Here is a 25,680-nt window from a genome sequence, read left to right as displayed (position 1 = left end):
TGAAGGGAAGAGTCACGGGTGGGTGGGGCTGATACTTGCAGGATTTGGGGTTGGGAGGATAAAAGAGGAGTCTGGTACACGGGGAGCCCAACCCAGGAGGAGGGGTGTGTGTATGGGGTGGGGTGTCTGGGAGTAAATGGGCCTGGGGTCCCCCTCCACCCCAACACCCCCCGCCTTTATTCTCAGTGGCTTGAGTCTGGTGCTGCCCCCTGCTGGACACACCCCCACACGCAGAGAGGCCGAACGAATTAAATAGTTTTATTTACAAAAGGTGACCTGCGGCGGGGAATTAGCGGCGCGGCGGCCCGGGCGGGGGTCAGGGCTTCCCCCGCCCCATCCACCCTCCCCCGCCCCCCCCACCCCTTTAAGGCACAGCCCGCCCCGCTCCCCATCCGAGGGGCCCCGGGGCGCATTCACCACGGAGGCGGGCGCGGGTGGGAGCCAGAGGACTTTAGTGCGGCCCCCTCCCTCCCCTCCCGGTCCCCCGGTTCCCCCTCCGGCCCGGCTCAGGGCGGCGGCGCGGCGGGCGGCGGGCTGAGCACCAGGCGGATGCGCTCCACGCACAGCTCGGTGGCCTGGCGCGTCTCCCGGCACAGCGCCGCCAGGCTCAGGAAGCCGTGCGGCAGCCCCTCCACCACGCGCAGCGTCACCGGCTGCCCCAGGCCGCGCAGCCGCCGTGCGAACATCACCGAGTCGTCCAGCATGGGGTCCAGGGCGCAGGCCTGGGGAGGGGGGGGGAGAGTGAGTCAGCTGGAGCCCCGGACCCGACCGGGGTCCTGTCCCCTCCCTTCCCGCCTTGGACCCAAGCTTTCACTCCCTCACCCCTTTTTGTTTTCTGTCGGTCCTGGGGCTTGAACTCAGGGCCTGGGCGCTGTTCCTGAACTGTTTTGCTCGACCATGGGAGCCACAGTGTCTCTTCTAGTTTTCTAGTGGTGCATTGGAGGTTAGGAGTCTCAAGGCCATGCTGGTCCAGGCTGGCTTTGAACTGTGATCCTTAGGATCTCAGCCTCCTGAGTAGCTAGGAGCTATACCAATGCTCAGTTCCATGGTGTGTGTGTGTGTGTGTGTGTGTGTGTGTGTGTTTGCCATTCCTGAGGCTTGAACTCAGGGCCTGAACGCTGTCTCTGAGCTCTTGCGCTCAAGGCTGACGCTCTACTACTTGAGTCGCAGTTCTGCTTCTAGCTTTTTTGGTGGTTCATGGGAAATAAGAGACTCACAGGCTTGGGGCTGGGAAGGTGGCTCAATGGTCGAGTGCTTGCCTCAAATGCATGGGCCTCATGGGTTCCATTCCTCAAAAGTACCACATACACAGAAAAAGCCAGAAGTGGCGCTGTGGCTCAAGTGGTAGAACACTAGCCTTGAGTGAAGAGCTGAGGGACAGTGCCCAGGCCCAGAGTTCAGGCCCCATGACGGACAAAAGAAAAAAAAAGAGAGAGAGAGACTCACAGGCTTTCCTTCGTGGGCTGGCTTCAAATTGCGATCCTCAGATCTCCTCTCCAGAGTAGTGAGGATTATAGGTGTGGCCCACCAGCAGCACCAGGCTACTTTCTTTCTTTCTTTTTAACTGTATATTTTTTTTTGGGGGGGTGTCTTTTCTTTTTTGGTACTGGGGACCGAACCCAGGATATTGCGCTTTGCCACTGAGCTACATCCCAGCCCACTTCTTTCTTTTGTTAGTACTGGTAGCAGGACTTGAACTCAGGGCTTCATTGCTCTCAGTTGGCTTTTTAGCACAAGCCACACCACCACTGGGACCCAACAACCTTCTAAGGCCCTTGGGCATATGACTATAATGGGCAGCCCCTGTGTCATCCTCCTGGTCCCTCAGGTTCTGTGTCTTGATGGCACACCTGTGCCTCCAGGCCTGGCCCCGCCCCCTCCCGCAGTGGCTCCCGCCCTGCCCCAGGCTCACCACCATGTGCACGGGTGGCAGGGTCTTCAGCATGCTGTCCGGTGCCAGCAAAGGCGACATGAAGGGGTTTTTGACGATGGGCGCAGAGTAGAGGGGCATGCGGATGGCTCCTTGGCTGGAGCGCCTCGGGTGGAAGCCCTCAGGGAAGGCGTTGCTGACTCCCTGGCTTCTGTCCTTGGGGTTCAGCTCCTCCTTGACCTCATCTTCTTCCCGTGGGTGCTCGGGTCGCAGGAAGAAGTTGACATCGGAGGGTGTGTTGGGACCGAGTGTCTCCACAGACAGGGACATCTCTGGGGTATCCGTCGCCTCGGAGCTGCCCTTCAGGCTCAGTTCCTTCAGGGTCAGCGGGCACTCGGGCTGGGCCAGGGCAGCTTCAGACACACTCCTGCGCATAGACTCTGTGGGAGGGGCAGAATCCGGGACTACAGGGGGTTGTTACAAGCCTGGCTGTTTGTTAGCCTCTAGCTGTGGAAGTTTGCCAATCTGTTGCAGTTGGGCGATGGCCTGGCACAGGTGTGTGTGTGTGTGTGTGTATGGTGGGAAGTGTGAATCAATTTATTTCTGGGAGCCTCAGGACAAAGGGGATGGAAGCAGTCCTTGGCCTGTGTGAGCCAGGTAAGAAGTCTAGGAGGTGGAGATAGATCTAGGGAGGTTGCTGCCTGACCTGTGTCCTCCCAATTTCAGCTGCCTGGGGACCCCCAGCAGGAGGCCCAGTCAGTGTTTGCTGTGAATGTATTGAAGGGACTAGAGTAACAGAGCTGGAGAACAAACAAGAGTCTCTAGGGGCACCTGGAATCCTAGTACTCAGGAGGCTGTGATCTGAGGACCACAGGCAAGTCTGTGAGACTCTTACCACCAATTAACTATGAAGAAAGCTGCAAATGGCACTGTGGCTCAAAGTGATAGAGTTGGCCTTGAGCAAAAATAAGCTTAGGGACAGTGCCCAGACCCTGAATTCAAGCCCCAGGATGGGCAATAGGAAAAAAAAAAAAAAAGCTGGGCATCAGTAGTTCACGCCTATAATCCTAGCTATTCAGGAGGCTGAGATCTGAGGATTGTGATTCAAAGCCAGCCTGGGCAGGAAAGTCCATGAGACTCTCCAACTAGCCAGCAGTGGCGCTGTGGCTCCAAGTGGTAGCCTTGAGCTGAGATCTCAGGGACAGCGCCCAAACTCACACTTAAAGCCCCACAACTGACACACACACACACAAAGTTTGTGTCTGGTCTGGATCCTGAACCGAGGGCACAGGAGCCTTAGGTGGAGTTTCTGGGCTGGACCATCAGGAGATCTGGCACTTCTGAGTCACCGCCCAGGGTGTGGACCTCTCCAGGAAAGGCCATTTGGAAAGCAGTTCCTGTGACAGTGGATGACTATGGGGTTGACTCCAGATGGTCTGAGTGTCCAGGAGCTCAGCCTCTCCTCCCCGCTTCCAGGTCCTTTACCTGGGCCAGCCTGACTGGGGTAGCCTGGGACTGGCCAGGCCAGTTACTCACCTACTGGGGCTATGGAAGACTTCTGGGACTTGCGTCCGCTCAGCTCCAGGAAGGAGTTGAGCCATGAGGAGGCACCGAGGCGGAGGTCTCTGAGGAGCAGGGACGTGTCCCGCCGCACCAGCCCCATCATGCCCAGGGCTTTCTGGTCCGAGTCAGACTGGTCCTCTGTCTCTGCACCTGCGGAGTTGGTCTCTTCTAGTCACCATCCCTAACACCCAGAACTTCAGCTGTCTGCACCCCAAGGGACCCCAAAATGTCTGATCCCCTCTCCCCTTTTTTTTGGTCGGTCGTGGGGTTTAAACTCTGGGCCTGGGCTCGGTCCCTCAGCTCTTTAGCTCAAGGTAGGTGCTCTACCACTTGAGTCACAGCGCCACTTCCAGCTTTTTCTGTTTATGAGGAATTGAGCCCAGGGCTTCATGCATTCAAGGCAAGCAGTCTACCACTGAGATCCCTTCTAAGGGACTGAGGAGCTGGGTGCTGGGAGGTTCCTATCTGTCATCCTAGCTACTCAGGAGGCTGAGATCTAAGGATCATGGTTCAAAGCCAGCCTGGGCAGGAAAGTCCATGAGACTCTTATCTCTATATATTTATTTATTTATTTTTTATTTTTTTTTTTTTTTATCCAGTTGTGGGGCCTGAACTCTGGGCCTGGGCACTGTCCCTCAGCTCTTCAGCTCAAGGCTAGCGCTCTACCACTTGAGCCACAGCGCCACTTCCGGCTTTTTTCTTTTTGCTTATGTGGTGCTGTGGAATTGAACCCAGGGCCTCAGGCATGCAAGGCAAGCGCTCTACCACTGAGCCAACTTCCCAGCCCGAGACTCTTATCTCTAATTAAACACCAGAAAACTGGAAGTGGTGCTGTGGCTCAGCGGTAGAATGCTCGCCTTGAGCAAAAATGTTCAGGGGCAGCACATAGGCCTGGAGTTCAAGACCCATGGCTGACATAATAAATAAATAAATAAATGAGGAGCCTCGGATTGCCCTCGTGGCTACAGCAAGGTGTTCCCAACACCTGCACTGCCCTGTCCTGCCCACGTGGGTCTCGGTCTCACCCGAATAGGCGCTGACGCATTTGGAAAGCACACTGAGGGGCAGGAGGGGGTCCATGATGCTCAGGAGGCGGGAGGGAGAGGCGGCGGACTGCAGCGTGGTGACGGGGTAGGCGGCCATGATGCCATCTGGCACCCGTACCCCATAGGCGGCTGCCCGAAGGGACACAGTAAAGCAGAGGTTCCCGCCTGCGCTGTCCCCTGCCAGGCATATCCTTTCCCCCGTGGAACCTAGTTTGGGGAGAAAGAGACTTGGTTACAGCCTGCCAGGGAGAGAGGGCAAGCGGGCAGGAAGGGGCTTGTACTCTGAGCTAGGAAAGCTGGGCTCTCAGGGGGAGTGAGGGGTCCCCCCCGAGATCTAGCAAGTTGCTATTTGATCTTTTGAAAGTAGGTATTTTGCCAGGTGCTGGTAGTTCACACATCTATCATCCTAGCTCCTCAGGAGGCTGAGATCTGAGGATCGCAGTTCAAAGCCAGCCTGGGCAGAAAAGTCTGTGAGACTCATCTCCAGTTAATCACAGGAAGTGCTGGAAGTGGTGCTGTGGCTCAAGTGTTAGCGCTAGCCTTGAGCAAAAAGCAGCTCAGGGACAGCTCCCAAGCCAAGTTCAAGCTCCAGGACCAGCCCCCACCCTCCCCCCCAAAAAAGGTATTTTATGGCTTGGGTGTCAGTAGCTCACACCTGTAATCCCAGCTACTTAGGAGGCTGAGATCTGCGGATCATGCTGGGGCAGAGAAGTTAGTGAGACTCTTATCCCTAATGAACCACCAAAAGACCAGAAGTGGAGCTGTGGCACCAAGTGGTAGAGCACTAGCCTTGAGCACAAAAGCTCAGGGACAGTGCTCAGGCCCTGAGTTCAAGCCCTAAGACTGACCAAAAGAGAGAGAGAGTGAGAGAGAGAGACAGAGACAGAAAAAGAGAGAGAGAGAGAGAGAGAAAGAGAGAGAGAGAAGAAAACCTAAACAAAAAAATACACAAAAAAGCCAGGTGCTGGTGGCTCACGCCTGTAATCCTAGCTACTCAAGAGGCTGAGATCTGAGGATCACAGTTCAAAGCCAGCCTGGGCAGGAAAGTGAGACTCTTATATCCAATAAACCACTAGAAAGCTGGAAGTGGTGCTGTGGCTCAAGTGGTAGAGCGTTTGTCTTGAGCTGAAGAGCCCAGGGACAACGCCCAGAGTTCAAGCCCCACAACTGACAAAACAATACACAAAAAGGCTTGAGGGTGTGGTTCAAAGGAGGCACGGACTTACCTAGCAAGCATGAGGCCCTGGGTTCAACCCCTACCCTGCCCCCAATATCTAGTATCTCAGGAAAATGAAAATTAGAAAAAGGAGCCTGTCTCACAGGACAGGCTGAGGGGCTAAAGCCAGGGGAAAGAGATGGGAGGAGGAACTTGATGGTGGGGAGGGAAAGGGGGGGGGTCAGGAGTCTGGAGGTGGGGAGGGAAGGGGGCGGGGCTCACCGAGCAGGGCACAGTGCTTTACGGCCCAGCAGTAGGCAAAGAAGCATTCTTCTAGCGCCCGGGGGAAGGGGGCCTCAGGGGCCAAGGAGTAATCGATGGAGACGATGGGGGCCCCCAGCTCCTGGGCCCAGCCCTTGAGGTAGGGCTCGTGGGATCTGGAGGTCTGGGCCACGAAGCCCCCGCCGTGGATGTGTATTACCAGGGAGCGCGATCGGGGGGCCTGCTGGGGCCGTGGCCGCAGCTCCAGGCCCCGAGGCCCTTCGGACTTCACCAGGCTGTTGAGTTCTTCGCTGTCCTGGGAGTGAGGAGGGCGGTGGGGTGAGGCTGGGCTGGGCCGACCTGGGCCCGGAGCCTCCAAGATGGGGGAATGGGAGGAAGGGCATGCTGGGCCATGGCCAGGGCCATCCATACCTGTCCTTCCCGCAGGTCATAGGAGATGAGCCTGATCAACACAGGCCCAGGGCCTGTGTGGGCCAAGGGAGGCGAGATGGTGACAGTGAGCTTGGGGTCAGAGGTCAGTGGCATCTCAAAGGCCTCGGGCGGCAGGCTGAGCAGGCGGCTTATCCTCACTGTGGCTGATGCCATGTTGGCCAGAGACTGGGGGTGGGAGGGGGGTACAGAGGGGTGTTGGGCAGGGACAGCCTGTGGAGGGGTGCCCTGCACATCACCTTGCTCCATCTTTCCCCTCACATGCCCCTCCCCGGGGGTTCTGCAGTCACCACGGTGGTTTGAGATGGGTCTCTGGGGCATTGGGTGAGGGGAGCGGTCCCCATCGATAACAGGTCAGGGCCCCATGCTCACCGACAGCACTTCGATCTCTGTGATATTCCAGAAGGCTTTCCAGAAGTGCACATCTAGGTTTTGTATGATCCGCTCAAACTCGGCCCCGCGCAGCTCTGGGTCGATGGCAAAGCGGCCGCTGGTGAACAGGGAGCTGGCGGTCACACCTGGGGGGGGGTCGGGAAGGATGTCAGGGAGCCCCCCTCTCAGCAGGTCAAGCTGGGGAGGAGGGACAGGAAGGGAGGTGGTAGGCAGAGCCCGGCTAGCACTCACTGAGGCCTGTCTCATTGCGTTTGTAGTGCTCCCCAAAGGATACCAGCCCAATGGAGATGGTCTGCAGGAACGGCCGGATGGCGGGCGTGAACTGTGGAGAGATGGGTGAGCTGCAAAGGGCAGAGATGGCAGGACCCTACTGTGTGCTGGGCATGGCTCTGGGCACCTTCATAGACGTGGTGATCTCCAAGGGAAGGGAGATGCTAAGCAAATAAAGATGCCCAATGAACTGGGTGCTGGTGGCTCACACCTGTAATCCTACTACTCAGGAGGCTGAGATCTGAGGATCTCAGTTCAAAGCCAGCCTGACAGGAAAGGCTGTGACTCTAATCTCCTATAAACCATTTAGAAAATGGGAAGTGCCACTGTGGCTCAAGTGGTAGAGTGCACGCCTTGAGCTGAAGGGCTCAGGGACAGCGCTCAGGCCGCCAAGAGTTCAAGCCCCATGACCGACTAAAAAAAGAAAAAAAGCCCAATGGCTCACGCCTGAATCCTAGCCACTCAGGGGGCTGAGGCTTGTGGGTTTGAAGCCAGCCAGGGCAGGAAAGTCTGCAAGACTCTTATCTCCAATTACACACACACATACACACACACACACACACACACACACACGCTGGAAGTGAAGCTGTGACTCAAGTAGTGGAGCACTATCCCTGAGCAAAAAAAGCTCAGGGACAGAAGCATCCAAGCCCTGCGTTCAAGCCCCAGAACCAGCACAAAACAAAAAACAAACAGTATGTTTGTAAACTAATATCATACAGGGGCTGGGAATGTGGCTCAGTGGTAGAGTGTTTGTCTAGCATGTATGAAGCCCTGGGTTTGATTCCTCAGCACCACATAAACAGAAAAAGCCAGAAGTGGCCCTGTGGCTCAAGTGGTAGAGGGCCAGCCTTGAGCAAAAGAAGCTCAGGGACAGTGCCCAGGCCTTGAGTTCAAGCCCCAGGACTGGCCAATCATCATCATCATCATCATCATCATCATCATCATCATCATCATCATCATCATCATCATCATCGCATGTCCCTGAAGGCATAGCAGGTGCAAAAACCTGGGCAGCAGTGCCAGGCATGGAAAGCTGGGGTGCCGTGTGGCTGGAACAGAGTGAGCCAGGGAGAAGGGTGAGGGAGGGCAGGGAAGCAAACTGGGTCTCATGTAGGACCTGTGGCTGAGGAATCCTGCGTGGGCAAAGCTACTAGAGGGCTGTGAGCTGTGAGTAAAAACATGTGGGGATTTCCCAAAAGTCAGAGAGAGGACAGGTTGGAAGGGGGAAGGGGAGGGCCGTAGGAACCCAGAAATAGAGACCTGATCAGAGATAGCCAGATGGGCACACGAAGATCCCTGGGGCAGAAACAGCTGTGGGGAGAGACTGCTGGAGGCCTGGAGATGGGGCTGACACCAGTCAGGTAACAGAACAGGGCCAAGCAGTTAGGAAAACAATGAGGAGATAGCATCAGAGAAAACTATGCCTGAGGAGGCGGAGGAGGTAAAGGGGGGGAGGGGTGTTCACCAGCCAACCCTTACCAAGGGTCTACAGCATGGTATCCTTTGGGCTAGAGCAGGGGCTGAGCAGAAACCAGCCTCTTGGGGATGGCGTTTTAGAGGGGGGAGGCAGGCCTCCATTATAGTGAAGCCGTGCCACCGAGAGCAGCTGGCACCTGGCCCTGTTCTGTGCTCCTGGCTCAGGGCCCAGCAGGCCAGAGGGCACAGGGGTACTGGTTGGGGAAGCTTTGTTCTTTCTTGTGACTCTAATGTAGTACCAGGATCTGGAGAGGTGTCAGCAGGCTGTGCTAGGCTGATCAGTGCTTGTGAGCTGGGCTGGAGTGAGGAGAGGCAATCAGGGCCCTCCCTCCACCCTGGAACTAGGCTGCTGAGGAGGTGGGGGGAGGTGGCCTGTAGGGAAGTCTGGATAAGTAGAGTGAGGGGTGCAGTTTATCTCTCAGTGAGGGGGAAGGAGGCTCAGAGAGGATGGGGAAGGACTGTATGGTCACACAGCTCCAGATATTCCTGCTGGGGTTTCCCGATGCAGCTGGTGGGGACTGTGAGGCTAGCCAGGGACACCCCACAGGAGCAACTTGGATCTCTATGCTGAACCTGGTGCTCTCCCAATTCTGAGTTGCCATATCACTTTTCACATTTTTTTTTTGGTCGGTGTGGGGCTTGAACTTGGGGCCTGGGTGCTGTCCTTGAGCTCTTTCACTTAAGGCTAGTGGTCTACCACTTTGAGTCACAGCATCCCTTCTAGTTTTTGAGTGTAAACTGGAGATGAGAGTTTCATGGGGACATTTCTGCCCAGGCTGGCTTCGAACCGTGATCCTCAGATCTCAGACTCCTGTGCAGCTACAATGACAGGTGTGAGCCACTAGCACCCAGCATGAATGAGTCTTTCTCTGTGTTGGGGATGGACAAAAACTATGAGAAGGCTAGGGTCAGGGAGGAGAGAAAGCATAGCCAGCTTTCCCTTTGTCATTAATTCTAATGGGTTTACTGTCCTGGCCCGGAGGGCTGCCTGGAAAAAATCCTGTGATTCCACAGCAACTTCAAAAAGCGCAGGTTTCAGCCTGCCAGCTGTGGCAGGCCCCCTCCCCCACTGCAGAATTCCAGGTGTGGAGGTGGCAAGAGGGTGCCCTCATGTAGAACATGCCTTGAAGAGCAATACTGACCACCCAGCCAGTGAGATCAGACAATTTCAGGGGCCAAATAGGAGAGATAAAGAGTAAATGAACAGCTGGGCGCTGGTGGCTCACGCCTGTCATCCTAGCTACTCAGGAGGCTGAGATCTAAGGATCACAGTTCAAAGCCAGCCCGGGCAGGAAAGACCATGAGACTCCTATCTCCAATAAACCACTAGAAAACCGAAAGTGGCGCTGTAGCTCAAGTGGTAGAGTGCTTGCCTTGAGCTGAAGAGCTGAGGGACAACGCCCAGGCCCAGAGTTCAACCCCCATGGCCGACAAAAAAAAAAAAAAAAGAGAGTAAATGAACAGCCAGGCACTGGAAGATCAAAGTTCAAAGCCAGCCCAAGGCAGGAAAAAGTCTGTGAGATTCTTATCTCCAACCAGCAAAAAGACAGAAGTGGAGCTGTGGCTCAAGTGGTAGAGCACTAGCCTTACACCCAGGCGCAGAGTTTAAGCCCCAGGAGACACACACACACACACACACACACACACACACACACACACACACACACACACACACACACACACACGAATGAATAGCCTGATTCCCAGACAACAAAGAGGGAATTTGTTGAAAAGATTTCTTACCACACAGCAGATCTGGTCCAGGACTTTGAGAACCCTTAGTCCAGCTCTGAGCTCCCACCCACTTCTTTCTGTAACCTGCCGTTTTCTGAATCCTGTAACACTCACCCTCGTGGTTATTCTACCATAGCACAGGGCCAAGGTAGGGATCACCGGTGTCTCCGTAGGGGTCGGCAGGGCCAAGGGGCAAGGGCCTTACCTGGAAGCCCAGGCAGCGGCCGTAGAAGCAGCCTTTGTGCAGTGTGACATACTCGCGCAGGAACTCAGCGGTGATCTTCTCGTCGCCCTCGAAGAAGAGCCCCCCTGGGCGGTTGATGGCTAGCAGGCGCTGCCCGTAGTAGGCCAGGGCCCGGAGCTGGGTGAGGGCCGCCAGGTAGGCCTCCAGTTCAGCCAGATTGTGGCTGGTCCGGAAGAAGATGCTGCGCCGGTTAGAAGCCACGTAACGGCACTTGTGAAGCAGGTGCGCCAGACAGCAGCGGGCGGTGTGCACCAGGCTGCGGTACCCATTGGCAGGTGTCTCAGCGTCCAGGTCAAAGAGGTGTGCCACGCTCAGCAGGCGGCCTAAGGCCGGCTCCAGCCCCAGCGCTTGTTCCCGCACCCCTGCAAACACACTGGACAGTCGCCGGGCCGTCTCCCCGGGGCCCTGGCTTGAGAAGAAGGCCATGTTGTCTTCAGCCAGAGTCACCAGCGACTGTGTGATGCTGTGCAGGTCCATGTTGTGCGAGAACCGTGAGGCTGTGGGCAGGGCGGGGGAGGCCAGTGAGACAGGGTCCCCTTGTGCCCCCCTGGCTCAGCTGGGCCCAGCAATCCAGGCCCACCCCAACTCCCTCAGGGCTCAGGTTTCAAAGATCCAGGAGCCCCAAGGCCCTCTGTTTGGTTCTGGAGTTGCATCCCAGCCTCTTGTCTCTAGGACTCAGGAGTCTGGGACTTCAATCTTTTAGTTCCTCAGGAACAAATTTTCCCATTGCCCAGGGCCTTTCCCCCTTCTCAGGAGCCCGGAGCTCCAACCCTGTCCCCTCCGTCCTCATACTCAGGAGCCCCGGCCTAGTCCTCTCTTTTTTAGACTCATGGAATCCTACGTTCTCTGGGATTCCAGCCTGCTTGTCTTGGTCTTCCCTCTTTCTTGGAACAGAAATTTTGGACCCAGTGCCCTAGCTCTTGCATCTTTTCCCACGCCCTGCTTCTAAGGAGTGAAGAGTTCAAATGCCTGCCTCCTGGGATACCTGTCTCATGTTTAATCTCGGGGTGTGGTGGGGGTGGTGGCTCAGGACTTCTTATTTGGTTCTGAGAAGGGACAACCAGCCAGTTTCTTCTCAAGACCTGGGAATCCGGGCTCATCCTATGTGTCCTTCTTTGGACTCCAGGTGTCGGTCCACAGGCTCTCCCTCCCCTTCAATGATATTTGAAGGAGTTCAGTCTTCCAGCCCATTCCCATTATTGCCCTTTTCACAGGAGGGGAAGTCAAGGAGCTGCAAGTTGCTTGGACAGCAGTAGTCTCAATTCTGCTACTTATGCCGGGACTGTTTCTCCCTCCCTGAACTCTGGAGGCCAGGGCCTCTAGGTCTGGCCTTATACTCTGCCCACTTTTCCTACCCAAAGCCCAGTGCCAGCTGCCTGGCTCCCAGGCTTAGAGCTGCCTGGTCCCTGGGAAAGACCATCTCCTCTCCCTGCTGGGCTCTGCAGCCCAGGAATGGCCATTTCTGTCTCTCGGCTGACCCAGCACTCACCCCACCCGGGTCTCTTCGGAGCTGGAGCTCCCTGGGGCTGGAACTGCTAGTCTATGGCTTGTGCCAGTAGCAGCCTGGGGCGATAAACTGCAGGAGGGGCCTGAATGCCCAGGGTGTGGCCAGCGGCTCCACCTCCCATCCAGAAAGGACAGTGGGAGCCACGTGTTCTGCACAGAGCCCAGAGCCCAGCGCCCCGCCCCTTTCCCCCCTACTTGATCTCAGCCTCAGCTAAACTGTCATTAGCTGGTCCCTGTCTTAGAACGCAAGCACCCAGGCCCTGCCTCTTCCTTCCTCAGGACTAGAGGTCCCACAGCCTTTCGTCCTTAATACACTGTCCCCTCTCACCCAGCCAGGCTGCCTTCCATCTCCCCAGAGTGGACTCAGGCACCAAAGCTCCAATGATCTCAGCTCCTACCCTTAGGCTGGCCTTGGCACGGGGATCCCTCAGCTGTTAGGAGGAGATAGGCCAGCCCCGCTTCTCCCTTGTAGGAAGACAAAAGCTGATTAAGAACACACAGCCACACTCAACTTGGGGCCCTGGCTACAGGTGCACCTCAACTGGGTACTTTGTACTTTCATCAAGCTTATAAGGCAGAGGGTATGGATCTTTAGGAAGATGACAAAATTACAAATACAAATTGAGGTCCAGGAGGTGGGTGCTGGTGGCTCACGCCTGTCATCCTCGCTACTCGGGAGGGTTGGGATCTGAGGATCATGGTTCAAAGCCAGCCCGCCTAGCCAAGTCTATAAGACTCTTATCTCCAATGAACCACCAGAAAACCAGAAGTGGAGCTGTGGCTCAAAGTAGTAGATGGCTAGCTTTGAGCACAGAAGCTCAGGGACAAGTGCCCAGGGCCTGAGTTCAAGACCCATGACTAACACCCCCCCCCAAAAAAAAAGGAAAGAAAAGTATAAGTATAGTGTGGTGATTGCGATGAAGCTGCAGGAATGAGGTCCTGAAGCCTGCACGCACCATTTGCCTGGCTGTATGCTACTCCTCCGTGTCTGCCACAGACGCTCAGCCTGGTGAAGGAAGACAAGTAAGGCAGCCCTGATTCCAATCATAGGGCCTAACACAGCAAATGGCTGGAGGAGGAAGGAGGGTATGAAGAGGCAATGAAGGCCAAAGATGGATGGTTGCTTGGAATAGGAACACCTCCCTCCCCAGAGCCAGCAAACACACATAGACTACAAGGGCAGGAGGGGATTAAGCTTGACTGCAGGGACAGGACCAGCTGACTCATTAAGTGACCTTGGAGGAGCGAGGTTTCCTCACCTGGAAACTTGGCCATTCTGCCTAATCTGGCTGGCGGTGTGCTTTGTGAGCAGCACCTCCTGGGTGGCCTGGCCCCTCCCTTCCCTTCACACCTCCTTTTCTCTTCTCCCTTCCCCTTCCCTTCCTTCTTTCCCCTCTCCTTTCCCTTCTCTCTCTCTCTCTTTCTGTGATCCTGGGGATAGAACTCAGGGTCATATGCATGCTACAGGAAGGAGGCATTTGTGCTCATGGCTTGCTCCCTTGGGGTTTGCCTCTGTGTGTGTGTGTGTGTGTGTGTGTGTGTGTCTGTGTCTGTGTGTCTGTGTGTGTGCGCACGCACATACGTGCGCCTATCCTCAGATCTCAGCCTTCAGAGTACGGCTGATTACAGGTGAGAGTCATACCTGTACTTGCTGGGTTGTGTCATTTTTCTCCGAGTCACGATTTAACATTAGATTAGATTCTAGGCCTTCAGAGGGACGGGCCACCTGTTTAATTTTAACTTTTTTTTTTTTTTTGGTGGTCGTAGGGATTGAACTCTGGGCCTGGATGCTGGTCTAAGCTCTTCAGCTTAAGGCTAGTGCCCTACTACTTTGAGACACAGCGCCACTTTCGGTTTTCTTTTTTTTTTTGCCGGCCATGAGGCCTGAACTCTGAGTCTGGGCGCTGTCCCTCAGCTCTTCAGCTCAAGGCTAGCGCTCTACCACTGGAGCCACAGTACCACTTCCGGCTTTTTCTGCTTATGTGGTGCTGAGGAATCGAACCCAGGGCCTCATGCTTGCAAGGCATGCACTCTACTGCTGAGCTACCTTCCCAGCCCCCACTTTTGGTTTTCTGCTAGTTCATTGGAGATGGGAGTCTCACAGACTTTCCTGCCCAGGCTAGCTTTGAACCATGATCCTCAGATCTCAGCCTCATGAGTAGCTAGGATTACAGGCGGGAGCCACTGGTGTCCAGCCTAATTTTAACTTTTTTTTTTTTTTGTGCCAATTCTGAGGCTTGAACTCAGAGCCTGGGCACTGTTCTTGAGCTTCATTTGCTCAAGGCTAGCATTCTACTACTTGAGCCATAGCACTACTTCCAGCTTTTATCTGTTTATGTGGTACTAAGGAATCAAACCCAGGGCTTTGTGCATGCTAGGCAAGCACTCTACCACTGAGCCACATTTCCCAGCCCTAATTTTAACTCTGAAACAGTACCTGATGCACAATGCTAGCTGACACCTTAACTTCTCATTTTCTAAACCCAGTCTCATGCATTTCCCACCCTGGCCATTCTCATCCATCACAGCTCACCTGCGGCCACTCTGACCCCACTTATGGGGAAACCAAGGAAGGGGGTCTTTATTAAAGATGAGGAGGAGGCCTCCCACAGAACCAGTGATTGATGGGGAAGGGCAGGACCCCCCAGGCCCTGGTGGCTGCCTGACTCTGCCCTCTGCTCTGCTTCTGGAGGCTCCCTGAGGTTGAGCTGCCTGGAACCAGAAAGAATGAATGCCAAAGTTGCCAGAAACTTACTAAGAACTCTAAGCAGAGGGTATTGGGGCAAAGGCAGGCCTACTGGGACTATGGATGAACATGGCATGAATGGGGCAAAGGTAAAGCTGAGAGAGCCTGGAAGGAAGGTGTCCAGATGACTGGGCTCAATCAAGCTTTTTGGCTTAAAGGGCCTGGATGCCAGCGATAGAGCAAGGCAGGTATTCTTTCCTAAGGCTTGATATGTCTGAAGGTATGTGTTTTGTATGCAAGTGTCATGATCTCTGTGTATTTTTTACCTTATGAAATGATGAGAGAGAGAGAGAGAACAGAGAGAGAGAGAGAGAGGGAGAGAGAGAGAGAGTATGTGGTGTATATTACCTCACTGCTCTAGCTGAAACTAAGGGAATCATTTTGGCTGGCCACCTTCCCCATCCTTCCCCCATCCAGTCCATCAATCAGTGGCCATTCTGCCTCCTATAGTAACACTAGGGCCTCCTCCCACCTCCCCCCCCCCACTATACTGTAGCATCCTCGTGCAGACAACTGCAAAGCCCTGGATGTGCCTTTGACTTCCCTCTGCATAGCAGCCAGTGGGACATTTGAAAACAAATCTGAATTCACACTCCCCCTCCCTTACTCCTAGGATCAAGCTCTAAATCCTGGACATGGCAAACCCAAACCAGGCTCCCCTCTCTTCTCTTACCCTGCCCACCTCAGCTTCCTGTGACCCTCCTCCCTCCTGCTCTGAGTTTCCTGTGTACCATCTAGGACTGCTTCCCCACACCTCACTCTCTCTCTCTGACCCCTTTGCTCAGTGTCTAACACCTGCCCGTGCCTGAGTCCAGTGTCATCATCTCCTCTTTCATTTCCTCAGGATTTTCCTTGGGTTCTATTTACCAACAAATAAGGCAATAGTTTTACATGCTTCATATCTATGTTCTTGGCTCCACCAAGTCTGTCCTGGGAGCCCAGGGCCTGGCAGTATTAGGTACCCAGTGAATATCAGCTGGATGAATCTGAGTGATTAGAAACTTCTAAGTTCACAAATCAAGATTGAGACACCCAACTGAGACTGCCAACTCATGATTCCTCCTTGCCTGAAGGAGGCTCACGTGTCTCAGTTTTGTTATCTGGGAAATGGGGTGACCATAATGACACTAAGCCTCGTCCAGTTACTGGCAGGATCAAGTTCTTCTTTGGCACACACGGGCGCCTTTGGGCCAATGATCAGGTCTGATTCACCAGGCTGGAGTCCTGGCACCAGAGAGGGCCCCAGGAAATGACAGGCAGATAACAGAGTTGGTGAGAATAAGCCTCTGTTGAGTAGGTAGGTGCATAAATCTGTGAGTAGGACTGGCTGAGCATTGAGCAGGGAGTCCTACCCAAGCAGATTCTTTCTGACACCTCCCAACAACCTTTCGGACGCCTGATTATTAATATTCCTATGTCACGGTTCACACATTCCTTCACTTATTAATCCAAGAAACATTCTGAGTGCTTCTGTGCCTGGCATTCCAGGCAATCTTAGGGTAAACAAAGCAGAAACAGCCCCTTTCTTGGGGAGTTCACTTTTTTAATGGGGAGCCAGCAGTAAGAATCAGGTCCACCCCTCCTGAGGGCTTGTTGGGGGGGGGGATGCTAAACCCTACTCATGCATTTGAACGTTACAACAGCCAACCATGTGTGTTTTAGATAGCAGCCCAGGGCTTCCCAGCTCACAGCCTGAGGAAATGGGTCTTGAATCTGGGTCTGTCCTGCCTCTAGGTAAGCTGTCCTGCAGGGAAGCTCAATGTGACAGGCAGAGCTCTCAGGCGAATCTCAGCTTGTCACAGCCTGTGCTTAGGCTCTGGGGCAAGCTGTCCTTCTACCCTTGGCTAATGATGTAGGTAAGGAGAATGAACTTGGGGTCCCTGGGGCTAGGGAGCCAGGTCATTGTCCCTTCCTGAAGCTTTGTAACACCTGTTGGTCTGTCATCCTTTCCCCAGTCTTCTGAGATTCTAGGGGACCCAGATGATGTGGCCCTATTTTCTCCTTAGAGATGGGCCTAAGCCAGCCCAGCCCAGGGCAGGGCAGCCTGAATGAGGTAGGTAGACTGACAACGAAGGGTTGGATGGATGGATGGACTTGGGGAGGGGGGTAGGAGGAAGAGTTGGTGATGAGCTGTTTTGGCCTCCAAACATTTCCCTACTACAAGGCACCCCTTCCTCTTACCTTTCCCTGACTCACCCGTCAACTTCCCCTTTCAGCAACAGATGCTAAATTATTACCCTTCCCCATGATCTTCTCAAGGGGTGCTAGAGACCTGAAAATCGGCGCTTGGATAATTTCCTAAGGCAAGGAAACACAGAGAGAGGGCAGCGGTTACCCTTGGTCACTCTACGAAAACGGAACCGCAGAGGGGACACCCCGGCCTGGGGAGGGGAAGGGGGCGTCCGGTAATCCTTAAGCACCCTCGGCTCTCACATCACCCCCTTCCTCACAAGGGCTCGTCCCCCACGCAGGACGACAGTGGGCCAGTCCACGCCCCCCCCCTCGTGGCAGTGGGTCCGTCCACTCAGTCTCTAGTACCCCTCCGGAGGTGCGAAGTTCCTTCCGGGCTGCCGCCGGCTCACCTTTGGCTTTGCTTTTTCGCCATCGCCGGCGACTGCGGCTCTTCGACCCGTCTTTAGCCTTCTTCGAAGCCAGAACTCCCAGGGGCCCGGATCCCCGGGCTGACTCCATCAATTCTCCACGATCCCCGGGTGCTGGGCCCAATTCCAACAACCGCGGCCCCGCCCCTCGGGTCAATCCTTACTCTACACACCACCGCCGGGCCCCCGCGTCAGCCAATCCCGTGCTTGCGTCTGGCGGAGCCCCGCCCCGACAGCTAAAGCTGAAGGCCTGGCCCCGCCCCGTCGGCTCGTATTAAAGGGACAGCGGCCAACAAGAATGCAGACCTGGAGGCGGCGGTAAAAGCATCCTGGGGACAGGAAGACTGGAGAGAGCCCTGGGGAGGGGATGTCTCCCAGTAGGGGCGCCCTAATCCTTTCTCACCTGATGGTGCCTCCCTTATACCACTCACCTTCCCACAGAAGGACTCCCCAGAATGCTGCTCAGATCTCCTGCCGGGAGGAGGGGGGGGGGAAGCAGGAGCCGCTGAGCCTCCACTTGGAGGTTTGGGGAGGTAGAGGATGTGGGGGGGAAGGGGAGGAGGCACTCTGGCAACTCAAAATGAGGGCGGGGCCAGCTTTGAAGCAGGAAGCCCCGCCTCCAAGTCCACTTATTTGCTCTTCTGCCTCTGCCCCCAGAACGAGAGTTAAGGAGAGGGTGGTAGCACGCAGGCCGAGGGGCAAGCGAGGAAGCGGAGGGAGCATGCGGTCTCCAGAAAAGGCGGGAAAACCCAGCGACTCGAGGCTCGCGCATGCGCACAAAGCCAACTGCCTGTGTGTGGGGGCGGGGGGGGGGCACCCGCGAGAGCCAGCGAGAGCGCATGCGTGTCCTCACCAGCCGAGGGATGGCGCGAGGCGGCCAGCGGAGGCCTGGGGTGTGGAGGCCTGGAGGAAGTTCTTCGTCCTCGGCACTAGAAAAAGCAGGCCTTGAACCTTCTCCCGTATCCTAGCTCCCCTCCTCCTTCCCGGAAAAGCCTTACACACCCAGCGCTGGCACTAAGACCCATTCTTCACTCAGACAGGAGCCGCCCAACCCTTCAAGAAGCTTCCCCACTCCAGGGCCGGAGAGACCACCAATGGCCGCCTTCTGGATTATGGCCTCAGCTTCAGGGTTGGAATTGCATTGCTTTTACCCCTTTAGGATACTTTTAACCACCACAACACGTGTCAACACTTGCAACTCCCCCTTCTCCACAGCCAAGAAAAATCTAGAAAAGGAGAATCGGGGCCCAAGTGGCAACAGACCTTGGTGCCTAATGGCCACTGCGGCCTGCTTCGGAGGAGCCCCGGGAAGAACCAGAGCCTTAGCCCCCCCCCCCTTCATCAGATGCTGCTCCCCGCCTTTCCCTCCACCCTCCCCTTGACCTTGCCCCTCTCTCAGACTCCTCCTTCCCGAGAACTGCAGCCCCCCAAGGCCACCCTGCCTGGCTGAACTGAGTCATTATGGAGGCCACCTGGCAATGGTGGTGGTGAATGCCCGGATTGTCTACAGCGATACTCAACAGGGTAAGGTCCACCCTGAGCACTGCCCTGCGCGTGCTTACCTCAGTATCTGCCCCACCTCGGGTGCTCAGCTGTTTTTTATGCATAGGGGAATAAACTCGGGAAGACTGAGGAGTCCTTGGTTTCCTGGTTCTGGGCCTAGAGTTCTTTTTCTTACCTCTGATTTCCCCCAAACCCTTCGTAGAGAGAAAGCCAGCGCCCAAATCCTACATTTCTACTTTCTAATGGTGTCACTTTAAATCAGATTTTTTTTTTTTAAATTTAATAGCTCGTCATCCTTATCTCTACACTGGGGATGTGGGTTTTTACCTCAAGGGGTTGTTGAAAGATAACTTGAGCCTCCCTAGCACAAAGTAAAATCTTAGTATTTCTTTTATTTTTGAGCCCCCAGGCTGGCCTTGATCTCATTTTGTAGCTTAAGCTATCTTTGAACTTTTTTAATCCCCTTATCATCTTTTTTGTTTGTTTGTTTGTTTTGCCAATTATCGGGCTTGAACTGAGGGCCTGGGAGTTGTCCCTGAACTTCTTTTTTGCTCAAGGCTAGTGCTCTGCCAGTTGAGTTAAAGCACCACTTCTAGCTTTTTTCTGAGTAGTTAATTGGAGATAAGTCTCTTGGATTTTCCTGCCTTGACTGGCTTTGAACCTTAATCCTAAGATCTCAGTCTCTTGTGTAGCTAGGATCATACGCATGAGCCAGGGGCACTGGGTATGGTCTTTTATTAATTTTTTTTCTTTATTTTTTGTATGTCATGATGCTTGAACTCTGGGCCTGGGTGCTGTCCTTCAGCTCTTCAGCTCAAGGCAAGCACTCTACCACTTGAGCCACAGGACCACTTCTGGTTTTCTGATGGTTAATTGGAGATAAGAGTCTCCTGGGTGTTCCTGCCCAGGCTGGCTTTGAACTATGATCCTCAGATCTCAGTCTCCTGAGTAGCTAAGATTACAAGCGTGAGTCCTGCACACCCCTCATCATCTTTTTTAGTTTTAATCTCCCTACTCTTTGGGAATTGGGGTGGGGTGAGGAGTTCTGGGGCTTGTATTCAAGGCTTGGGCACTATCTCAGCATTTTCTGATCAAGGCTGGTATATAGCTGGGAATGTGGTTTAGTGGTAGAGTGCTTGCCTAGCTTGCATGAAGCCTGGGTTCCATTCCGCAGTACCACACAAACAGAAAAAGCCACAAGTGGCACTGTGGCTCAAGTGGTAGAGTGCTAGCCTTGAGCAAAAGAAGCTCAAGGACAGTGCCCAGGACTAGCAAAAAAAAAAAAAGTCATAGATTTTCCTCCCCAGGGTACACTTTAAACCAGGATCCTCAACCTCTGAGTACTTAAGGATTTCCCCTGTCTTGAATGTCAGAATAAGAGGCTCTAGCTCTCTGGGTTCAGACTCACCTGGATCCCTGTAGTTTTTGTGGTTCTGGGCGTTGGTTTTCTTCCTATGTGGCGGTGTCCCACCATGTCCTGACACAGCTTCGAAACTAGGTGTTTGTTTTAAGGCTGGATTCACTTCTGGGATCATTGTCTCACTGATTTTCTTTAGAGGTTTTGTCTTTGAAGATGAAGTCACTTCTGAATCATTGTCGGAATCTGTGGCCCATTCAAAAAATGACCTCCATTCTTGGGCTGATCGCTGGATGGATAGTTCATGAAGTCTGGTTAAAAATCCCCACTCAGTTAAAAATCCCTGCTTACCTTTGGGTCTTTGGACAGGAGGTGTGGTCTGGGCCACACGGTCTGGCTGTTCGGGTCTAACTTGGGACGTAGATTCAGTCTGGGCAGGACATATCTTTGGGGGTTCAAGTATAGTTTGGGCTGTGGGAGCTGATTCCACTTCTCGTTGAGCTAGAGATAGTTCTGCTGGTTCTGACTGACCTACAAGTCCCTCTCTCAATTCTGGCTCCTGTGGAGCTGTAGACCCTGGCCCAGGTTTCTGTTGGGAGTTGGCGCGCTGCTGATAAAAGTGTGTACTACGCGTGGCACATGTTTGCTGCGATTCACACTCTGGTGGGGATTTTTGTTGGTTTTTTGGTTCCTGCTGGGATTCCGCTTCTCGTTGGGCAAGGGGCTCCTGCTGGTCAAGGAGTTTTGGCTGTGTGGATTCCCGCTGCGTCTTTGATCCTGGCTGAGTCTTTTCTGTCTCGGGTTCTATGGGTCTTGAGTGTGGCTCAGGTTCCCACACTGACCCGAATACTGACTCAGAACCTGGCTCCACTGCTGTTTCCCTCATAGGAGATGTTGGTCTCCCAGGCTTCATCCTTCAGCCCTGCCCAGCTGTCCCTCCTCACAGGTCTCTCAGGAGGGCATCTCCCTTTAGATTCCAATCCTTCATCCTGGCATCTCTGGTCTTCCTAGTGGATTGGTACTGTTGGTCCCCCACACCTGTACCAAGTGGATGTGCTCTGTGCCTTCTGTCTTGACGTGGGGAGGGATGAGGAAGATGGCTGTGTGTCCCACACTCTCTCCAGAAGGGAGGGGCTTGTCCTCTTGTGTCATAAATAGGACCCCACCCTACTCACTACTCAGTGAAAATGACCCCTCTCATAAGGGAAGCATCTCAGTTTAGTCTTTGTTTCATTTGCGATGCTAGAAGCTGGACTCGATGAGTGGTCCTCCCCCCAGACCTTCCTCTTGTTTGAGGGAAAGGACGGGGGAGGCAATCTCTATACTTGTAATATCCCCCCCCCCGTTTTATTCACTCCTACAATAGGTTGCCAGTTTAATCTCTCTATAGTGTCCCTCATCATTTCATACCTATGCTTTAAAAAAAAAAAAAAAAGAAGTGTGGTCCTCCCATTTTTAGAGCACAAAGCCCTTTCAAATGGCCTTGACATTCATACCTTGAAATCTGGTTCTCATAGGTTATCTTTTGTGCTAGATCAGAAGCCCACAGAACACAAGGCATTGAGGATGCTGATGTTGATAGCAATCATAAATACCAAGTACCGCCTACCTGCTAGGAAACTCTGGCAATTTTTTAAAAGGTATTTTTAATTAAGACCTTGTCTGATTCATTACTTGTTTACTTTGCTTCCCACTTAGTTCTTATCTCAGAAAGGTTGGTTGCAGGATGGAAAGATAGATGAGCAGTGAGCGTGGGTTGGGGAGGGGAGAGGCACTTGGAGAATCAGGGCCTGGTTAAAGTGGATGATCTAGTGCTGGGTGCTGGTGGCTCACACCTGCAATCCTATTTACTCAGAAGGTTGAGATCTGAGGATCACAGTTTGAAGACAGCCCCAGCAGAAAAGTCCTATTGAGACTCTTATCTCCAATTAACCACTCAAAACCCCAAGTGGAGCTGTGGCTCAAAGTGGTAGAGTGCTAGCCTTGAGCGAAAGAACCAGGCCCTGAGTTCAAGCCCCACAACTGCCAAAAAAAAAAAAAAGAAAAGCAAGTGGATGATCTGGATTAAATGTAAATGATCAGACCCTACTTTGAAAAAACTGACTTTCATCTATATATTAACATACCCATACTTTTTTGTGTGTGCCAGTTCTGGGGCTTGAACCCAGGGCCTGGATGCTGTCCCTGAGCATTTTTTTTTTTTGGTTGATCATCGGCTTGAACTCTGGGCCTGGTTGCTCTCCTTGAGCTGAAGAGCTCAGGGAGAGTACCCTACCACTTGAGCCACCACGCCACTTCTGGTTTTCTGGTGGTTAATTGGAGTTAACAGACTCCTTGACTTTCCTGCCTGGGCTGGCTTTGAACCGTAATTCTCAGATCTCAGCCTCCTGAGTAGCTAGGATTACAGATGTGAGCCACCAGTGCTTAACAGAAAAACAAAAACAAATCCAAAAACCAAACAAAGCACCCCCCAAAATAAAACCCATTTATTGATTTGTTTGCTGCTTTCCTGATTGTATTTAAGATCAGACAAGATCAAGTAGGTGGCTGAGGTTTTTCTATAATCTTCCCAGAATGGGTGAGAGGAGAGAGCAAAGGAGACTGACCGGAGGATGGGCGCTGGAGGTAGCACTAATCGATATGAGGTTGAGGAAAATGCTTTTCTCTGAGGAGCTACCTCTTGATGGATAATGGTTAATGGGGAAAGTGGGCTCCGGGAACTTGTAAGGGGAGAGCAAGGAGGGCTAGTTGACATCACTTGAGAAATTGCTGGCAGGCTGTAGAATGCTGGTTTGGCTTCCTGTGGTGCCTTCTGTGTCCAAGCGTACAAATAAGTGGGTAGAGCTAATGTTAAAAGTAGCTCTTAAATTTAATTTTTATGAGCAATTTAAAAATTACATGAGTAAGGTAAGGGCTGAAGTGAGGAGGTGTGGCTCAAGTGATAAAAAGTGCTTGCCTAGCAAAATGCAAGGCCCTGCCTGAGGTTAAGCCCCAGTACTGTCCCTCTAATACACACACACACACACAAACACACACACACACGAGTTATTCAGTGTAGTTAGGTGCTCACACCTATAATCCTAGCTACTTACTTAGGAGGTTGAGATCTGAAGATCTTGGTTTGAAACTAACCTGGACACGAAAGTCCTTAAGACCTTATCTCTAATGAAGCACCAGAAAATTGGAAGTGGTACTGTTGCTCAAATGGTAGAGTGCTAGCCTTGAGCAAAAGAGCTCAGGGACAGTACCCAGGCCCCAAGTTCAAGTCCCACAACCAAAAAAAAAAAAAGTTTTTTGGATATAAAGTTTTTTATATACATTATAAATACATATACACTTTATATACATACATACTTATTTATATGCATGTGTGTCTATGTATATGTAAATATATACACATATTCATATATATATATATGTATGTATATAGATCTCTCATGGATTTTCCTCCCCAGGCAGGCTTTGACTAGTGATCCTCAGTTTTCAGCCTTCTGAGTAGCTAGGATTACAGGTGCATTCAAGCTAGTGCTGCATGGATTTTCCAGCTTTTTTTTTTGTCGGTCATAGGACTTGAACTCTGGGCCTGGGCGCTGTCCCTCAGCTCTTCTTCACAATGCTAGCGCTCTACCACTTGAGCTACAGGGCCCGCTTCCAGCTTTTTTCCCCTGCTTCTGTGGTGCTGAGGAATGGAACCCAGGGCCTCATGCATGCAAGCACTCTACCACTGAGCCACCTTCCCAACCCCTCCAGCCTATTCTTTGCCTCTGCTTCCTTAAGGATTCTGTAGGAGCGACTATTGTAAGGAGGTAATTCTCTTGAAACATATTAGTGTTCTTCGTATTGTCTTTGGAATGCTCACAAAGATACTGCTTCTTCCAGAGTCCCGGCCCTGTTGTGAGATTTCTCCTAGAGGTTCTGAGGAAACAATCTGAAATTACAGATCACTGCTTAAACAGGAAGATAGCATTGTTTTGAGAGTAAGGAATTGGCCAGCACTTTACTGGCCATCTCCTAGTGCGTTTGTGCTCAACTTTTGTATTGTAACAGGTGAGAAGAGGGATCAGTCAACACAAAACAGTGGCGACCTCAGCTAAGTGTGAACACCAGTATTTTGAAGTTAGTATTTTTTTTCCTGACTTCTATGGGTAAGGATTTGGTGTCAGGGTTTCCAGGATATCATTGGGGAAGCCAAAGAATAAAACATAAGACCCACAGGTCATTTTTATGGTGCTGTTTTACCTTGAGCAAGCCATTAGGTTTCTCTGCTTCATTCTTTCCTGTAAATAGAGACTGAGAAACTGGCCCAGTATCTCACTCCTGTAACCCTAGCTACCCAGGAGGCTGCGATCTGAGGGTCTCAGTTAGAAGTCAGCTCAGGTCTATGAGACTCTTATCTCTAATTAACCAGGAAAAATAAAAATAAAAAAACCAAGCATCGGTGGCTCACATCTGCAATCCTAGCTACTCAGTTGGCTGAGATCTGAGGATCATGGTTCAAAGTCAGCCCAGGCAGGAAAATCCATGAGACTCTTATCTCCAATAAACCACTAGAAAACTGGAAGTGGTGCTGTGGCTCAAGTGGTAGAGTGCTAGCTTTGAACAACAAAAGCTCTGGGAGAGTGCCCTGGGTTCAAACACCAGGATTGGTACTAAAAAAATAAAGATAAAAAGGCTGAGAAGATCATGCAGCATGTTTTTGGAAGACCAGGAAAATATGCCTTTTGGAAGTTAGTCCTGGCCTGAGATTCTTTTTTGGGGGAAAAGGATAGGCACCTAGTGCTTGGAGAGCCAGTGAAAGCAGGTGTCTGTGCAGCAAGCTATGTAGGTCAGCTCAGATAACACGTGCATTGGTTTCGGAGGGGCTCAAAGGAGACAGAGAGGGTTTCAGTGGCAGGCAGGCCTCTGTTGTTGTTGATGATGATGAAGAAGCCTAGTTACTGACCTTTACACTCACATTCTTGGCTGCCTTCTGGGAGTCACCTCCCAGAAATCTGGCTTCGGTTCCTATGGCCTCTGGCGACCTCTGTAGGAAAGAAACAGATCATTTCCAGGAACCGGAAAGAGAAATCCCTGCCTACCCACCCCCAGCCTCCACTTCCACCAGTATTGGGCCACCTAGATCACAAGAATTCCATTTCTTCTACTTTGGGGATCTAGAGTACTTTAAGAAGAAAAGATTTTATTTTATTTTGTGCAGGGCCTGAGCTCTGTCTCTAAGCCTTAATGCTCAAGGCTAGCACTCTATCACTGGAGCCACAGCTCCACTTCTGGCTTTTTGATAGTTAATTGGAGCTAAGAGTCTCACTAACTTTCCTGTCTGGGTTGCCTTCCAATCATGATCTTCAGATCTCAGCTTCCTAAGTAGCTAGGATTACAGGCATGAGCCACCTCTCTGGCTGTTGAATAATTCTCTGCTACAACTTCTTCTTCTTCTTCTTCTTCTTCTTCTTCTTCTTCTTCTTCTTCTTCTTCTTCTTCTTCTTCTTCTTCTTCTTCTTCTTC

General features: G+C 52.6%; 2 protein-coding genes across 6 annotated transcripts; both read right to left on the bottom strand.

Moving 5' to 3' along the window:
• Positions 1-373: 373 nt before the first annotated feature.
• Lipe (lipase, hormone-sensitive) lies at positions 374-17,483 on the bottom strand. 5 transcript variants are annotated; one of them, XM_013032556.1, is made up of 11 exons: positions 17,301-17,390; positions 16,900-17,016; positions 10,428-10,963; positions 6,971-7,061; positions 6,719-6,864; positions 6,329-6,514; positions 5,918-6,212; positions 4,459-4,686; positions 3,407-3,583; positions 1,913-2,310; positions 374-722 (listed from the first exon to the last, which is right to left on the bottom strand). In XM_013032556.1, exons 3-11 carry the CDS (start codon positions 10,941-10,943, stop codon positions 507-509), a joined length of 2,253 nt encoding a protein of 750 aa, XP_012888010.1. In that variant the 5' UTR covers positions 10,944-10,963; positions 16,900-17,016; positions 17,301-17,390; the 3' UTR covers positions 374-506. The 5 variants fall into 5 exon arrangements, with proteins under 5 accessions (XP_012888010.1, XP_012888012.1, XP_012888014.1 ...); XM_013032558.1 differs by having other exon boundaries at positions 16,915-17,016; XM_013032560.1 differs by lacking the exon at positions 16,900-17,016 and having other exon boundaries at positions 1,913-2,334; positions 17,301-17,483.
• Positions 17,484-22,736: 5,253 nt separating this feature from the next.
• On the bottom strand, positions 22,737-25,223 carry Cxcl17 (chemokine (C-X-C motif) ligand 17). The gene is given in 2 exon segments (XM_013032610.1): positions 22,737-22,990; positions 25,117-25,223. Coding segments are annotated over 2 exon segments (225 nt in total). The 3' UTR covers positions 22,737-22,872.
• Between the last annotated feature and the right edge of the window lie 457 nt (positions 25,224-25,680).

This window comes from Dipodomys ordii, unplaced genomic scaffold, assembly GCF_000151885.1.
Source record: "Dipodomys ordii isolate 6190 unplaced genomic scaffold, Dord_2.0 Scaffold156, whole genome shotgun sequence".
In the NCBI taxonomy this organism is placed as follows: domain Eukaryota; kingdom Metazoa; phylum Chordata; class Mammalia; order Rodentia; family Heteromyidae; genus Dipodomys; species Dipodomys ordii.
Note: the sequence above shows the minus strand (reverse complement) of the source record. Positions and strands in the feature narration are given on the sequence as shown.